The sequence below is a fragment of the Schistocerca gregaria genome, chromosome 2 (assembly GCF_023897955.1).
Source record: "Schistocerca gregaria isolate iqSchGreg1 chromosome 2, iqSchGreg1.2, whole genome shotgun sequence".
Lineage (NCBI taxonomy): Eukaryota > Metazoa > Arthropoda > Insecta > Orthoptera > Acrididae > Schistocerca > Schistocerca gregaria.
Genome location: NC_064921.1, coordinates 377,999,257 through 378,018,068, shown reverse-complemented (window position 1 = coordinate 378,018,068; position 18,812 = coordinate 377,999,257). Strand labels below are relative to the sequence as shown.

The 18,812-nt window shown below is 44.6% G+C and overlaps 1 protein-coding gene across 2 annotated transcripts in view; it reads left to right on the top strand.

Annotated features, from left to right (window-relative positions):
* Nucleotides 1–18,812, top strand: part of LOC126320451 (uncharacterized) — a 30,408-nt gene that overhangs the window by 8,395 nt on the left and 3,201 nt on the right. The window contains exons 2-5 of one of the 2 annotated variants that reach the window (XM_049993948.1): nt 1,329–1,596; nt 7,565–7,782; nt 9,918–10,235; nt 13,700–13,780. In XM_049993948.1, the coding sequence (XP_049849905.1) occupies nt 1,329–1,596; nt 7,565–7,782; nt 9,918–10,235; nt 13,700–13,780 (885 nt within the window). The remainder of the gene's footprint in view (nt 1–1,328; nt 1,597–7,564; nt 7,783–9,917; nt 10,236–13,699; nt 13,781–18,812) is intronic. The other variant, XM_049993956.1, reaches the window with a different exon arrangement.

The window sequence follows — 18,812 nt, the reverse complement described above, 5'->3', positions numbered from 1 at the left end:
TCTCCAGAAGTAAAAGGTGTTTCTCCGGTTGGAGGAACACAGGGATACACAATTTGCGACAGCATGAAGGCATGTCGTTTTCAAATCAACCGTGTTGGACAGTTTCACTTTGAATGAGTATGTAATGAAAATTTGTCGAAAGTGAAATTGGCTTTATGAATACAGAGCGTCCATTGAAAGATTAAAATAAAAAAGACAGGACTGCTAAGGAGCTGCAGGATGACGTTATTTGTTCGATGTTTAGTTTCTACGGCATTGTCATATCCTCCTCAACATAAACACCCACACTAGCTTAATAGCGCCAGCCGTTCTCTCGCCCTAACTATACAGTATGGCCTTTTACATGGACCTGAAGCATGTAGTTCAAAGTAAGCTAGCCATTTAACATACAGGCATAATGAAACTCCTCGGCTATCGTCTCTTTCTTTTTCAAATAGAATTTTCCGGACACTACCTCCAGAAAATACTTCGTTCATGATGGTCATGACGTGTTCTGCTCATAACGCAGATCCGTCAATGCAAGTTCTTCATTTTCCACTTTTCCCGGTTTTCCTCTATTCTTTTTGTAGCTGTTTTTGATTAATTAATCTTGATGTCAGTTAGCTGATGCCTTCTTCTTTCTCTAGTATTTCTCGGTATATCGCGAGCAGTTTCGTATGCAGATACGTGTTTAAATTGGAACTGACGAAGATGAGTGTGAGCAGTGAATGAAAATGGGGGCGTGTGGTAGTGTGGCGAAGGCGGTGAGAGGAGCAGTGACTTAAGAAGATACATCGTTGATGACGATCATGATGATGACGGAAGTGATGATTCGTTCTGTCCATAATGCAGGTCCGTCACTGCAAGTTCATCATTCTCCACACCTCCCAGTTTTACGCCTTCCTTTTCGTAGCTGTTCTTCTTTTTATGGTCCTTTTCAATATATCGTGAGCAGTTTCATATTCAGTATCGTGTTTAAGTTCCAATTGACGAATATGGGCGTGAGTAGATGGACGTGAAGACGTGAATTGAGATGGGAGATGTGGTAGGTGCGTGTGAGGGGGTAAGATGGGCGGGTACTGGATGACACAACGCTCGGTTTCGGCAAAGAAACTGGAAGGAGTAACTTTGGCCGGTTTTCCTGAAAAACAAACTAATTCGGTTTACTCTTACAGCCATGTTGTTTAGCTTGCTGCTTGGTAGTCAGAGCACGTGGTCTGAGCGCTTTTGTGGTGTCTTGTGGGTTAAGTGGAGGCGGTAGCTTGTGGTGGTGGTGGTGGTGGTGGTGGTGGTGGTGGTGGTAGCGAGGGCAGAAGCGGCGGGTGCAAGCGCGTCGGTCGGTGCCGCAGGATGGCGGTTCGGCGCGTTCCCCGCCGACGTGTCCGGGCGTCGAGCCCCGTCGGGCCCCCTGCGCTGCTCCGTGGAGCTGCCGGAGCATGCGGAGGTGGCGTCGGCGAAGGCGGCTCTCGAGTCGTCGTGGGCGTCTCCGTGCCCGTCTGTCTGGGGCGAGGCGCCTTCCGCCGCCGACTCCTGGGACGAAGACGACTGGGACGCTCGCAGCTTTGTCAGCGCCGCCAGCTCCGTCGGGGGCGCCATCTTCTGAGCTCCACCGCGCTAGTACGTCCCGCCTCTGTCCTCTTCTGCGCTACCCTTCTTGTCCGCTTTAGACTTCTGTCTGCTCCAGTAGCTGCCCCGTCCTTCAAACTGATCAGTTGCTATGGGCCAGAAGCTCCATTGGCTACTGTTGTTCTTCGTAATCTTCTCCATAATTTTCGAAACGAAATTCTGTTTTCAGGTTCTTAACTCTTAAACTATCTAATTTGGTCACAGAAGCTCCACAATTACTATGTCGTTTTCATTCTTTTCTTTATATTAATCTCTTTACGTTTAGTTTCACCCCTGCTCCCTCATTCGTATACAGGCTGGTTATAACTGAACTTACGCTACTGGACAGGGGCCCCCATGAACGAGTGAGATCGTAGGAAAATGAAATTTATTGGAAACAATTACGAGGATTGGAAATATAATAGTGGCAACTATTTATTTACAGCTCGTACAAAATAGATGTGTGTTTCAAAGTTTTATTAACCTTCAAAGTATTCACCGGCGTTGTGCATAACCCGTTGCCAGCGATGTGGGTCGTAGGATACTCTTAGCAGTGCCAGTTGTGGTGACAGTTCGAGTGGCGCTGTCTATTGCCCGACGAATTTGTAGCAGTTCTGAAGCGAATGGTGTGAAGTGTTCCCTTCAGTTTAGAAATCTAGTTGAAGTCACGACGGCTTAAGTCACGGGAGTTCAGTACGTCGTATTGCACGTAGCAGCCCCATCAGTCAAACAAATCAGCAACAGCTTGCACTGTACGTGCTTCAGCATTGTCCTGCAAAATGATGGTCAGGTCCTGCAGAAAGAGTCATTACTTCTGTCTCTATGCATTTCGTTTTTGGAACACGACACTCGTATAAGGTCATGCGAAAGAGGAATAACGCACAAACCGTTGAAAGAAACTTTTTAATGAGAGAGTAGCATTCGTTAATTGCGTACCATGTTTACGATTGCGTTCACGAACATTGCTCAATGTGAAGACCATCCGCGTCCAGTACAGCTTGCAACAGTGCTAGAGATACCATTTCACAACTGTTAGCAGCACTTTTCGAACGACAGACCACGGAATGTTCAGCTGTCATTTCACGATTCGTACACTGGCTGAAGATCGCACATTGCGTCCAGAATTCTTAGTCGTGGCAACAGCAACTTCTGCAGCAATTTGTGGCGGAGTTGGCGGTCGGCCACTCCCAGAAGCAATTCCCAAATCGTCAGTTAATGCGAACTTGTGAACCGCGTTCTTCAATCCCGGCACGGTAAAAGGGCATCGACACTCGCGATGAGCAGCAGCAATATTACCATAGTTCTGACAAAACGTTGTTACGAGGAAAGCTCTGCTTACCACGTGTTGGCTGCAGCGCACACTGATCCTTCTGTTTGAGCCCTACCAGTGCCCGCCAACGGCAAGTCGTGGTAGTAACACTACTAACAAAACAAACCCTGCAGCAGACAATCGTAACATCGTTCCTATTATCCATACGATAAATAGTATTGTCTACGCTGACTCGAGTAATAAAACTTTACTTGTGATCAACTTGTATATAGCCAAGCTACCGAGCTGGATTTGGCATCACTGTTGATTCACTAATCGCGGAAAAATATCTATAAATAAAATGAAAACAAAGTGCGACTGAGGCATTTCTGTTTACATAAGAAATACTATACTCTTTTCTTGATGTCAGTATTGTTGATTTATCATATCAAAACATGCACGTCTATGCCGTGTTGTCCAATTGACATCTTCCACATCACGGCTCCACAAGCCGTGCACACTACCACATAATTCGAAACTACTTCTCATGTTCCAGTCTGTTGCTTCTGTACGCAAATTAGTACATGCCGTCAAACTGAAACACAAGTTTTCCCCTTGCGAGTTCAAATAGCTCTGAGCACTATGGGACTTAACATCTGTGGTCATCAGTCACCTAGAACTTAGAACTACTTAAACCTAACTAAACTAAGGACGTCACACACATTCATGCCCGAGGCAGGTATCGAACCTGCGACCGTAGCGGCCACGCGGTTCCAGACTGAAGCGCCTAGAACCGCACGGCCACACCGGCCGGCCCTTGCGAGTTAATCTGCACACTTTGTAGCTACTAGATGTTACGTTACTCTTAATTACTATTCCGTAAGGGAACAAGGGTACTTCTAATAATGATATTTTACAAAACAGAGTCTCTAAGGAACTGTTTATGCGGCATCCAGCAGTTACTAATAGTGTACGGCAAGCTCGGAATCCAGATGTCAACTCTAGGTCCCGAAGTAATCGAAGGGAAGGTTACATGAAAATACAGCAGAATACGGGAATCAATGGTGGCACCAACTACAGAGGACGTCCAGCAAAATACCGCCTGACAGAAGAGTTCACTTTCATCCAGGGAATAAAGAAGTTTCCGTACTCAAAGTATTATATGGACCTCATGTTTCCTGATTTGAAGCCGAGACGGGCCATAAGATGTATTTCTTGACTAAAGGTCAACAAAGCTCTATTTACATTTCACAGCTGTAAACGTAATTTCACATAGCCTCTACAAGGTCTTTAAATAACTCTTCGATTTTAATTGCGATGTTTTTTAAGTTACTCTTTCTTGTTGTAACAGTGTGATGCATTGAGAGCGTATTCGTGTCTTAACTAAGTGATAGTCTCTTAGGTGCAAAAGAACTTTATAGTGATAGGTAATATATCATTTTGAGTAAAGTCTATGACAGAAATAATTAGGTTCAAATTCAGTTCCGTACCTCCCTACCACTACACCTATACCACTTTCCTTAGAATTTCAGTTCAAGATACAAACGGGTCGTTCCTGAACCTTCCAGACCGTGTTTTAGGCTGCAATCGTAGGTTAAAACTAATTTATTTATTTTGAATAAACTTTTTGGCCTTGATGTCAATAAAGAAAAGCTAGCAGCAGACGCAGTGGAAACGCGTTGAGCTGGCACAGATGTGGCCATATCCGTGAGGGTAATTTGTGTGTGTGTGTGTGTGTGTGTGTGTGTGTGTGTGTGTGTGTGTGTGTGCGCGCGCTTGTGAGTGAAAACAGGTTTTGGTGCTCTAAACCCCAGGCTATGAATAAATTTCATGAACAAAACGCAACTGTCTCCGAAACCGGTTTCTCAATCTTCGCACAGCAGATCAGTGGGCAACGATCACAATCACAATCACAATGCGAGGTAAATATATTTTCTCTACGGTATCATTTTCTAATAACTTTCAAACTGCTAGATAAATTTACGATGGGTATTTACACCCAATGCTTTTTATTTTTAATTGACATCATAAGTGCTCTGAAATTATACAATGTACACAGTATGCTTGTAAATGAGTTTCTGTCATTGTTTTGCGTAATTCTTTGAGCCCATTTGTTGAGTTTTACCCGCCCATTTGACAGACTAGTTTATGATAAATTTTGGTATATAAAATGCCTAACTCTTCTTCAGTACACACAGGGCTCTTACATCGGAAATTATATGATTCCGTAGCATTCAAAGAAATATCAAACGCGTAACTGAAAAACGAAAAAAACTGGAAAAAAATTTAAGTTCTGTTTAGACGGCAGAAATTGCGGTTATTCAAGGTCATTATGGTAGGAAAACATTTTTTTCTAAACTATCGGGCTGCAATCGTAAGGAACATTTTAAACGGCGACTAACCTAGTCCTTGTTCCTGCAGTAATTCATGGGAAGAGCCTGAAGGCTACGCAGCCCACATGACAGCTCTGTGCAGCAGGTTGCATAAATGTAAGTTACGCATCAGTAATTCGAGCTGTGAAAGTGTAAACCCTTATCTGCCTGCATGAATTCACTGTGAGAGCTCAGCGTCGTGCATCAGGGCGTGAGATAGACATAGCGCCAGCTTGAGTCAGCGTGGGTCAACGGTCCGACGACACGCGGCGCAGCTTGCTTGCGTTTCACACAGTGACATTGTGGTGGCGAGGAGCAATCGGCTTGTAATGGACCGCCTGGGGTATGCGGGGCTCATCTACTGATAGTCGGCCAGAGATAACTGCCGCGCCTTTGTTCCCGGTGGTGACTAAGCACGAGTGTGACCAACTCGTCCTTACCGTTCTCAGTGCGATTAGTAAGCTCTCGGCACAACCGCAGTTGCTAATATAGCTGCTGGAGTAGACAGATGGCGAATGCTATTCTTGGCTTGTTGCCATATGTGCTGAATATCTCACAAAGACCTTCTGATGATATGTGAGGTCTCCACGCAGCGACTCTTTCACCTTTATGTGTTCTTACTGAAAACGTTAGATGAATATTTTACTTACATGTACACATCTAGTCTCGTGTTTTGTAGTTTATTTTCGAATCATTTATTATTAACGTTCTTATTAGTCAAGAGCAGTGGTCCTGACACATCTGAATTTAAGTTGACTTTCAGTTTCCTAACAGCTTGTTCGGAATATACTCGAATGACACACACACACACACACACACACACACACACAGTGAGAGAGAGAGAGAGAGATTTCATTCTTTGCCTAGCTCTTAAAATTCTGTGTATGCGTACGCAGTGTTGCATATCTTTGTCCATAGTTATCATCTATGGTAACAACACCGGCATTTAATTTTATTAGTTTAATGACTGATTTGTTCACCACTAACTTACTAGTTTTACTTTCTCTGAGTTTAGGAAGAGGCTCCAAGAGGCCTATGTATGTTTATTTAGGAACAGTACTAGTTACCGATTCCTCAGTTTGGGGAAAGGTGAGGCTCCTTTTCTTTTATTGTCTTTCTGGCAGATCCCATGAAGCCATCTCATATGTGTAAAGTCAATTATTAGGATACGACCGTAAGGACAATACGACACCCAGTCCCCGAGAGGAGAAAATCTTTGACCCGGCCGGGAATCGAACCAGACTGGAAAGCGAGTTGCGCTTACGAGTATTTACTCCGGGCCGATAAGAAAAGTCTATTCCTTTTCGAATATTTGCAGATATTCCTTGTTTCTCGTCTTTCAGTTAACCGCCTGTCTTGAATGCTGAAGTTCAGGTGTTACTACCGTTCACTGTAGCTATGGCAGCGTTGACCACAAAACGTTGCCAAAGAAAAACAGAGTCTCAATATTTATTCAATGTGACTGACGAGATACAGTGTATTACACACTAGAAATACGTATATACTGAATGGTATGAGAGAAAGTGAGAAGTATAATCAGTGGTACTATCATGGTCACATTGCAGTAAGAAGTTCCTCATTTGAGAACATGGATCAGTAGAAGAGAAGAAACAGATACCTCCTTTTGGATGATCCTATGAAAAAGTTTATTCGCACTGAAACTCCCTGGCAGTCTGAAACTGTGTGGTAGACCAAAATTCGAAATCTGAACCTACATCTTTCACGAACAAATACTCGACCATCTGAGCTACCTAGGCACAACAGTACACCCCACCCCTCCCAGTCCCCAACAACAGTCCGTACTCTACCACCTTCCAAACTGCACAGAAGTTCTCCTGCACACCTCGATGGATTAGCACCCCGGAAGAAAGGATAAGCGGAGAAATGCATTAGCTACAGATTAGAAGATTTTTTTCTAGAATGAATTTTCAGTGTGTAGCGGAATGTGCGCGAAATATTGTACATTAGATTCAATGAATCTTTTTCCGGAAATTGGTTGTTGGTGACTGCCTTCAACGGCTGCTTGTGACCCTATGCAGCGCACTTTTCAGCTCATGTAGTATCAGAAGATATTTCGCCAGTACAAGGAAAATAATCTTGAAAATATGGATAATTTCGAAGATGAGTCTGTTCCACGTAACGCCAGTTGCTAATCAATGGAATACATATGGTACGTGCTGGAGAGACTTGGAACCGAGCTATAGCGTTTTTCTGCGGTGGTGTGGGCAGCTACTGGAGCCACAGCCACAAAGTATACTGCGTTCTTGGTGTTTGTTCTTTCCCCTATTGGTATGCCTTATGAATGTCGTGTGGATGCGTAGACCGGTACCTGTAAGAGGCGCGGGCCGGCGTGTTTCAGGGTGGGGCGGGAAGCGGCGCTGCTTCAGCGCGCAGGAGGTGGAGAGGCGGGTGATGCGTCTGGCCGGAAACCGCCGCAGTCAGCTGGCCAAGGAGGTGCACGCGTTCGTGGCAGCCATTCGGCGCAGGCCGCTGCTCCAGCCCGATGGCGACTGGAAGGCAGCCTTCGACGACACGCGCGACCAGATGACCGCCACCAGGAAGTACCTCGCCCGCAAGGTCAGTGCTTCAGCCATTTGTGTATTATTATTATTATTATTATAAGAGCTATTCGGAAAGTGAGATCCGACCGGTCGCGAAATGGAAACCAATGTGAAAAGATTTCCACCAATTCTCCACGCTGGTCTGCAGTTCGTTATCTGTACCAAAAAGTTGTCTTCATATCCAGCGGTACATGTGAGGAGAGATTATACTCAAAGGGAACCAATTACGGGCTGTATTGTGGTTGGTCAAAAAGCTTCCATCGTAAACGCTGCCATCTTCATTGCTCCCGCAGAGTGCATCTTAGAACTGTCATGCAGAAGAAAACACTGCTGTCCAAAGCGTTATCGGACTCACACTGATGTTTTCATTTCACGCCCAATGGGACTTTACTTTCCAAATAGCCCTCGTATTATTATTATTATTATTATTATTATTATTATTATTATTTTTCTGGCTGGTTTCATGCCGTCGATACGACTGCCTCTGTTGTACCAGAGTCTTCATCTCAGAGTAGCACAGACCCCAAAGTTCTCATCGGAAATTCGCCACGAACAAATGTAACGAACATAATGAGATCCAGAGTTCGTATCAACGTTCTTCTGGTAGTCTTCTTTCGCTTCGTTAGTCGAAAGTAGCAAACCTATAGAGTAGATGTATAGATAAAACCATACCTATTTACCTATGGACACCGTAGCTTTGCTACTAACGAAGCGGAAGCAACTACCACAACAACATTGCTACAAACTCCGAAACGTCATTTTACATGGCAGTAAAATGTTCTCACGTGCAACACTTTCTCGCGTAATCTGTTAAAAGAAGCCATCAGTGGGTTTCGGATTCGAGACCTTTCGCATGGCGATCTGACGCATCTACGCAAGCCACCCAACGGTGTATGGCGGAGGGCACTTGTGCCGCTGTCGTTACCTCGGACTGTCTGAAAGCCTCCGTGCGCGCTCTAATCTCTCTAATTTTACATTCGTGATCTCCTCGGAAGGTATAAATAGGGGGAGGCAATATATTCGGTAACTCATCCAGAAACACACTCTCTCGAAACCTGGCGAGCAAGCTACACCGCGATGCAGAGCGCCTCTCTTGCAAAGTTTGCCACTTGAGTTTGTTAAACATCTCCGTAACGCTATCACGCTTACCAAATAACCCTGTGGCGAAACGCGCCGCTCTTCTTTGCATCTTCTCTATCTCCTAAATCAACCCGATCTGGTACGGATCCCACACTGATGAGCAACACTCAAGTATAGGTCGAACGAGTGTTTTGTAAGCCACCTCCTTTGTTGATGGACTACATTTTCTTAGAACACTGCCAATTAATCTCAACCTGGTACCCGCCTTACCAAAAATTAATTTTATGTGAGCATTCCACTTCAAATCTTCCCGCACCCATACTCCCAGATATTTTACAGAAGTAACTGCTACCAGTGTTTGTTCCGCTATCATATAATCATACAATAAAGGATCCTTCTTTCTATGTATTAGCAAGACATTACATTTGTCTATGTTAAGGGCCAGTTGCCACTCCGTGCACCAAGTGCGTATCCGCTGCAGATCTTCCTGCATTTCGCTGCAATTTTCTAATGCTGCAACTTCTCTGTTTGCTACAGCATCATCCACGAAAAGCCACATGGTACTTCCGACACTATCTACTAGGTCATTTATATATATTGTGAAAAGCAATGGTCCCATAATACTCTCCTGTGGCACGCCAAAGGTTACTTAACGTCTGTAGATGTCTCTCCATTGTGTTCTGTTTGCTAAAAACTCTTCAATCCAGCCACACGGCTGGTCTGATATTCCGTAGGCTCTTACTTTGTTTATCAGGCGACAGTGCGGAACTGTATCGAACGCCTTCCGGAAGTCAAGGAAAATAGCATCTACCTGGGGATCTTGACATTTAGACTCACAGACGCAGTTTTCTTATGCTCCGTAGTTCAGATGTTACTTTTATTTACCGTTTAGGAATCTTCTACTGGACGACAGGACACAGCAGGAACTAAATTGGTGTTTTGGTTGATACTCTAACGACACAGTGTTTGGTAGCGATGAGAGTGTGACATCTGGAGGTTTGGGTGTTAGCATACTGTCGACTTCATGTACGCAACGTGCAACTCGCCGTAACGCTCGCTTTTGTTGCGCAGCTGGGCACGGGCGGCAGCGAGGAGGAGGAGGACGCGCTGGAGCGGTGCGTGCAGAAGCTGCTGTACGAGCCGGTGTTCAAGGAGCTGTACCACCGCGCCATGCTGGGCCTGTGGAGGGAGAGCTGCGTGCGCGACATGGCGCTCATGGTGCGCCGGCACCGGAGCGTCGGCGTGTCGCCGGCCTGGCTGGGCGCGCCGCACATGTCGCCCGCCGCCACGGAGCGCGTGCGCGCCACGCTGCTCAGGATGCAGTCGGCGCGCCTGCCCTGCGACAAGCTGCACTTCCTCGCCACCGCCGCCGAGGACGCCACCAAGATGGTGAGTACTACTCTGCCCCCTCCTTTCTCTCTACCTGTCCTTTCTGTCTATCCAGGCTAAGTAGTGCGTGGATTTTGTCACTCAAAAGGTTCTTCCTAAACAAAGTAGCGAGTTGAGGCAGAGTGCAGAACAGCGCATAGTGCGCCATTGTTGCGTCTGCGCCTGTGGTGTTGGAAACAGTCTACTGCGCGCGCCTCGCGTATTTTCGGAAAACTGAATCCCTCCCGGAATCCGAGAAATCCGGGCCTCACAACGCTACAAGTCATCTTTTAGCGAGAGCAGGCATTGCGTGCAAGGGAAACAGCGACTGTTGTATATTTTTTAAGGACAGCTACAAGTCGCATTCAATATACTATGAGGTGACGACAGCCATGCGATGGCCTCGTGCACATATACAGGTGACGGAAATGCCGTGTGGCTAGGGCCTCCCGTCGGGTTGACCGTTCACCTGGTGCAAGTCTTTCGATTTGACGCCACTTCGGTGACCTGCGTGTCGATGGGAATGAAATGATGAGGATAAGGACAACACAACACTCAGTCCCTGAGCGGAGAAAATCTCCGACCCAGCCGGGAATCGAACCCGGGCCGCAAGGTATGACATTCCGTCGCGCTGACCACTCAGATACCAGGGGCGGACATACAGGTGATGGTAGTATGGTAGTATAGTAGTCCACAGACGCAGTTGTCATTTGTACTCAGGTGATTCGTGTGAAAAGTTTTCAGTCGTGATTGTGACCACACTACGGCAACTAACAGACTTTGAAACCCGAATGCTAATTAAGAGCTAGACGCATGAGACATTCCATTTCGGAAATCGTTAGGAAATTTAATATTCTGAGATCCAAAGTGTCAAGAGTGTGTCGAGAATACCACGTTTCAGGCATTACCTCTCACTACGGACCGAGGGCCTTCATTTAACGACCGAGAGCACCAGCGTTTGCGTTGACTTTTCTGTGCTAACAGACAAGCAACACTGCGTGCAATAACCGCAGAAATCAACATGGGACGTACGACCAACGTGTCCGTTAAGACGATGAAGCGAAATTTAGCGTTAATGGGCCACGGTAGCAGACGACTGACGCGAGTGCCTTTACATCGCTGCAGTGCCTCTCCTGGGCTTTTGACTATGTCGGTTGGATTGTAAATGATTGGAAAACAGTGGCCTGGTCAGATGAGTCGTGATTTCATTCGGTAAGAGTTGATGGTAGGGTGATACTGTGACGCAGACCCCACAAACCCATGGACCCAAGTTGTCAACGAGGCACTGTGCTAGTTGGTGGTGGCTCCATAATTCTACGGACTGTGTTTAAATGGAATGAATTGGGTCTTCTGGTCCAACTGAACCGATCATTAACTGGAAATGGTTATGTTCGACTACTTGGATTTCAATTACAGCCATTCAAGTACTTGTTTCCAAAAAACGATGGATTTTTTTATGGATGACAATGCACGATGTCACTGGGCCAAAATTATTCGCAGCAAGTTTGAAGAACATTGTGGACAGTCCAAACGAATTATATTACCACCCATATCACCCGATAGGAACCAATCGAAAATTAATGAGATATAATCGGCAGGTAAGTTCGTGCTCAGAATCCTACAGGGGCAACGCTTAAGCCATTATGGACGGATATAGAGGCAAAAGGGCTCAGTATTTTTGCAGGGGAGCTCCAACGCCCTTCTGCGTTTATACCATATTAAGCTGCTGCGCTAATACGGACGGAAGGGGGTCCGACACGATTTTAGGAGGTATGCCATGACCTTTTTCACCTCATTGCACTATATTGACTGATTGCGCTCACTTTAACAAGAGATTCGTCTGAAAATGTGAAATCTGCTGTTCGAAACAGTCGGCTAAGCACATTTCCGATGTCATCATTCACCCTATTTGACCTGTAAATTCCACCGTTTCAGAAGATTCTTGTGTTAAACAGAGTGAAAACAGTCAACACAAAATACTGGGTGCGACGTGTGGTTGTCCTGACAGATGTAAACTACGATTCCTTTTTACTCTACAGAGAAATGCGATTCACTCTGCACGCTTCTTAATAACCTCATGGCCGTGCCTTCTACTTCAACTGCTGAACGTCGCGCTCAACGCATAAACGTTCTTCACAATTTTCCCAATTACATTTGCTAAAACTGAGTACTTAATTCTATTTTTCTAATGAATGATATAAGAGAATAACTAAAACTACAGTTTTTTTGTAAGAAGTGTAAATAAAACTTACCTCAAACACATAGCCAGATTTCTTCTCTTCCACTTTCGGTATTACGAGCGGACTTCAGAAAGCAACGCCTTATTATGGCACGTTATTAACTTTGCAGTATGTTTCCCATTGCCAGAAAATTTCAATCGCACGTTTTGATGCCCCTGTTATGTGTACCGCAGCAGAACTGCGTCTTCCGGTAACTGGGATCACACACTCTCCTGACAATATGCCGTTATTGTTGTGCGATGGCCTCTGCGCGGGACAACACTTGTAGCTTACTTTCTGAAGATGTCTCATAAAACCTTCAAAAATATTTCTGCACAGGATGCTGAATCTCGTGTAAGTAACAATGGTTCAAAGGGCTCTAAGCACTATGGGACTTAACATCTGAGTTAATGTCACCTAGATTTAAACTACTTAAACCTAACTAACCTAAGGACATCACACACATCCACGCCCGAGGCAGGATTCGTACCTGCGACCGTCGCAGCAGCACGGTTCCAGACTGAAGCGCCTAGAACCGCTCGGCCACAGCGGCTGGCTCGTGTAAGTCACTCCGATCTAAACGGAAGTACTTGCTGAACAGATTATCATAAGTCAGACGTCAAAGAGAATCCACAGTGACTTCTCCTATTGTTCATGTATCTTCTTTTTCCGTTTTGAATTACTCTGTTTGCAAGTTACGCAATATTAGAATCTCAATTTCCACATCATAAAGCAACTCTGAATTACGATCCGTGAGTTCAGCCATTGCATCACGACCTAACACCGGACAATAGTGGCTAAGAGTCCTGTTCCGTGCTCGTACAGTGTTGCATAGCTTTACCTGCGTTGTGCTTTGCTGCCACGAGTCACTTGCTCACACTCTGCTCGAGAATGCGTACAGCCATCTGATTATTGTAATCGTGAGCCACTCGGCCCCTTGGAGCGTGACAGTGGTCTCGGTTCCCTCTCGGTTAGGATTATTTTATGACCACCGTTCTTACGCCGTGTTACATGGCTGCCAATGGTACACCATCTCATTTAGACATCTCGGACAGGTGTACAGTACTCTACTCTATTTCTTTCCTTCTTTCAGTGAATCGGTGCCAAATGCTCTGTTTGAAAATATCAACAACCTCTATTTCTTTTAACTTATCCTGGACCCGTCTCTTTAATTTTCTACTAGAATCATTCAACGCAGATTTTCAGTTCGTGATAAGCGGGTAAATTACCGGATGTTAATGTGTCTCTTTTGTTTCTTGTCCCCAGGCAGAGGAGGAGAACGGAATCATCGTCAACTCTGATAACTTGATACCACTGATCAGCTGGATTCTGATGGATATCGGCATGGTGAGTAAAACCAAAATATAAAAGTTGACTGGATATTGAAATAAGGAATCTGTCGCTCTGAGAACTACCTTCTCAAATCTTTCGCAAGTCTGAAGGCTCTCTGGGTGCTTAAACAATTGTAAACAGGAAATGTACTCATATTAATTGTTAATTGTGCTTGAAAAGTGGAATTATATTCTTCTTGAAGTCTGAGGGTATTTCGCCCGTTTAATACATCTTGCACACCAGATGGTAGAGTTTTGTCAGGACTGGCTGTCCCAAGGCCGTCAGTAATTCCAATGGAATGTTGTCTACTCCGGGGGCCTTGTTTCGACCCTGGTCTTTCAGTGCTCTGTCAAACTCTTCACGCAGTATCGTATCTCCCATTTCATCTTCATCTACTTCCTCTTCCATTTCCATAATATTGTCCTCAATTTCATCGCCCTTGTATAGACCCTCTATATACTCCTTCCACCTTCCTGCTTTCCCTTCTTTGCTTAGAACTGGGTTTCCACCTGATCTCTTGATATTCACGCAAGTGGTTCTCTTTTCTCCAAAGGTCTCTTTAATTTTCCTGTACGCAGTATCTATCTTACCCCTAGTGAGATAAGCCTCTACATCCTTAAATTTGTCCTCTAGCCATCCCTGCTTAGCCATTTTGCACTTCCTGTCGATCTCATTTTTGAGACGTTTGTATTCCTTTTTGCCTGCTTCATTTACTGCATTTGTATATTTTTCCTTTCATCAATTAAATTCAATATTTCTTCTGTTACCCAAGGATTTCTACTAGCCCTCGTCTTTTTACCAACCTGATCCTCTGCTGCCTTCACTACTTCATCCCTCAAAGCTACCCATTCTTCTTCTACTGTATTTCTTTCCCCCATTCCTGTCAATTGTTCCCTTATGCTCTCCCTGAAACTCTGTACAACCTCTGGTTCTTTCAGTTTATCCAGGTCCCGCCTCCTTAAATTCGCACCTTTTTGCAGTTTCTTCAGTTTTAACCACAGGTCATAACCAATAGATTGTGGTCAGAGTCCACATCTGCCCCTGGAAACGACTTACAATTTAAAACCTGGTTCCTAAATCTCTGTCTTACCATTATATAATCTATCTGAAACCTTCCATGTATACAGCCTTCTTTTATGATTCTTGAACCAAGTGTTACCTATGATTAAGTTGTGCTCTGTGCAAAATTCTACCAGGCGACTTCCTCTTTCATTTCTTAGCCCCAACCCATAGTCACCTACTACGTTTCCTTCTCTCTCTTTTCCTACACTCGAATTCCAGTCACCCATGACTATTAAATTTTGGTCTCCCTTCACTATCTGAATAATTTCTTTTATTTCATCATACATTTCTTCAATTTCTTCGTCATCTGCAGAGCTAGTTGGCATATAAACTTGTACTACTGTAGTAGGTGTGGGCTTCGTATCTATCTTGGCCACAATAATGCGTTCACTATGCTGTTTGTAGTAGCTTACCCGCATTCCTATTTTCCTATTCATTATTAAACCTACTCCTGCATTACCCCTATTTGATTTTGTGTTTATAACCCTGTAGTCACCTGACCAGAAGTCTTATTCCTCCTGCTACCGAACTTCACTAATTCCCACTATATCTAACCTTAACCTATCCATTTCCGCCGGCCGCGGTGGCCGTGCGGTTCTGGGGCTGCAGTCCGGAACTGCGGGGCTGCTACGGTCGCAGGTTCAAATCCTGCCTCGGGCATGGGTGTGTGTGCTGTCCTTAGGTTAGTTAGGTTTAAGTAGTTCTAAGTTCTAGGGGACTTGTGACCTAAGTCCCATAGTGCTCAGAGCCATTTGATTTATCCATTTCCCTTTTTAAATTTTCTAACCTATCTGCCCGATTAAGGGATCTCACATTCCACGCTCCGATCCGTAGAACGCCAGTTTTTTTTTTCTCCTGATAACGACATATTCTTGAGTAGTCCCCGCCCGGAGATCCGAATGCGGGACTATTTTGCCTCCGGAATATTTTACCCAAGAGGACGCCATCATCATTTAATCATACAGTAAAGCTGCATGCCCTCGGGAAAAATTACGGCCGTAGTTTCCCCTTGCTTTCAGCCGTTCGCAGTACCAACACAGCAAGGCCGCTTTGGTTATTCTTACAAGGCCAGATCAGTCAATCATCCAGACTGTTTCCCTTGCAACTACTGAAAAGGCTGCTGCCCCTCTTTAGGAACCACACGTTTGTCTGGCCTCTCAACAGATACCCCTTCGTGGTGGTTGCACCTACGGTACGGCCATCTGTATCGCTGAGGCACGCAAGCCTCCCCACCAACGGCAAGGTTCATGGTTCATGGGGGGGAATATAAAGTAAAACACCGATTTAGTTTGTGCTATGAGGTGTAGTTCAGTAGAACGTTCGTAAACGGTAATTAAAAGTAACAGCAGAACTACGGAGCGCAGTTAAGGCATATCTGTGAGTTATAGTATTGCAGATCTCACGTGGGTGAGTTAGTAGTGTGTAAGATCGTTGTTCCGTGGGTCCCGCTTTCAAATACCACCGATAACGATTTGTTTTAATTGTTTATGTGTGAAACTGTTATATGTGAGAAAATATTCCTGACATGTAAAAGAACTTTTCAGAGTTTGTAGCAATGTTTGTTTGGCAGTATGCTTTCACTTTTTTAGTTGAAAGTAGCAAACCTATAGAGTACATTTGTATGGATAGGTGTGATGTTCTGCCGGACATGTGCGACAGAGCAGTCACCACTCGTGCTGAAGTAGCTACTGCTTTTGTAGTTTCACAGAATACACATAAACAATCGGAACAGTAGAAGAAATAAAAGTACAGAAGTATTAATAGTCCCATTCAACACTTTCACCCATAATACAGTAAAAGAATTTGTAATCATTGGGATATGAACCCAAGACCCTTGGTAGGACGATCGAACGCTCAACAAACTTGCTCACAGAAGCCATAGATACTACGTAAAGTATGCTTTTCCTGTGGTCTGTTGTTACTTTAAATTGAACGTTTACACCTTTTCTGCTGGACGACAGCACTTAGTACTAACTACATCGGAGTTTTGTTAGATACTCTAACAACATGCAACATTTGGTACCGCTTTTAGTGTCTGACTTCTGAAAGTTTGGGTGTTAGTTGCAAGGTATTTTGTGGAGCTACTTAGATGAGCAATAAAATGCAGGACAGGAGGGTTTGCTATAATTATACCAAGCATACATCATCAATAAGTCTTTTCAAACATTTTAAAATATGATTTTTAATAGCGTAATGATGTTTAGTCCTTGTATCTTTTAAAATGTTTCCCTCCTTGTCCCTGTCATGATTCCACTTCGCCGTGCTGTCGCGAAAAACGTCTTCTGTAATATTGTTTTCTTTTTCTTGTGGAAATATATTCAGTGCCCATGACGAATTCTCAGTCATCCTTTCAGTACTGATTTTAGTTTTCGAAGCAGGTAAAGTACCATGGAGCGACGTCTGACGAGCAGAATTGCTAGAGGGCGACAATTATCTGAATTTTGGACACAACTTGCAAACTGACATAATGGAATGGACAGGCCTGTGCCCATGCTGAACCATGGCACATCTTATTACAACTGCGGTTCTTTCCGCGAATTTCCACTCGGGAAATTTTCAAAATCATTACTCAGTAATGGTGGTGGGTTGTAAGATCCTACGGCGAAAAATCTCGAAAGGAACAGTGCCACTGACATAAAGAAACTCGATCACATTTACAGTCAACCGAGACTTTTGTATCTTTCTGGGAGTAGAAGTCGTTCGCCAGCCGCTGTGATAACTTTATTTTGGTGTTGACGTCACAGCCGTAAAACCAAAACTGGACTCCTTTTTTATCCTAATGTTTCGCCTTCGAAAGCTTGTTCAAGGATTACCTTGCAAACGTACAGTTGATACTCCTTTGTACTGCTACTCTATGAATGTTCAACTTCTCCATTAATATCCTAAGAGGCGAACCAGTTGAGATTTAGACAGGTTTTATGGCAGTTAAATGATGTTTGGCACACACCAGCTTCTTGATCTTCTGACTGTGCGCCACAGTTGAGGTCGACAACCTTCCTGGCCAAGAGTCACTTCCGATTGGTTGACGACTAATTTAGATCCAGGAGTGCCATTCGGAACATCATCTATACTCGGATGATAAGTTGAAACTTTTTCGTAATTGTCTTTCTCGCTTTCTTGAAAAATTTGATGTTTAGTCTTTAATATCGAAAATGATTGCAAATATCACCAGGAAAATTGTACCATCTTTCAAGTCATTGTACAGGAGGACTCAGAAAGAACACCCGTTTTCAACTTTTTTGGGCCGTCAATCTACTGACTGGTTTGATGCGGCCCGCCACGAATTCCTCCCCTGTGCTAACCATCTCAGAGTAGCACTTGCAACCTACGTCCTCAATTATTTGCTTGACGTATTCCAATCTCTGTCTTCCTCTACAGTTTTTGCCCTCTACAGCTCCCTCTAGTACCATGGAAGTCATTCCTTCATGTCTTAGCAGATGTCCTATCATCCTGTCCCTTCTCCTTATCAGTATTTTCTACGTATAATACTTTAATAACACAGGTCTTCGTGTTTTACAAGTGCAAGCGTGTTAGTGAGACTTTGGAATTTCATGCGGTATATAGCGCTCACTTCTTCAACCTCACACCACTCAGATGAGCACCGTCTATGTCGGAGTGCTCACGAAGACGAGCTATTAAGGTGCTACATAGTTTTCACACGGTACTGTAACTGGATTAGCGGTGACTTCCCCACAGATGTTCGCCTCCAGCGCCTGGAGGTTTGGAGGGTGAGTTTCGAACACTCTGAGGAACACCCAGAGGAATAAATAGGGAGTCGTAAGATCGGGTGAACACGCTAGCCAGGCCAAATCACCAAATCTGGGGTGAGACGTCCAGCAAACGGTTCACGAAGTTCGTCCGTTGAGAAGCGACCGGTATGTGTATTGCACCGTCCTGTTGATATCGTGCAATTGGACAGGGATGGTTTAATCTGCGGGAAGTTCGTTGTGGCGCTAGTGTTGACTTCGTTTCAATGTAAAGTTCT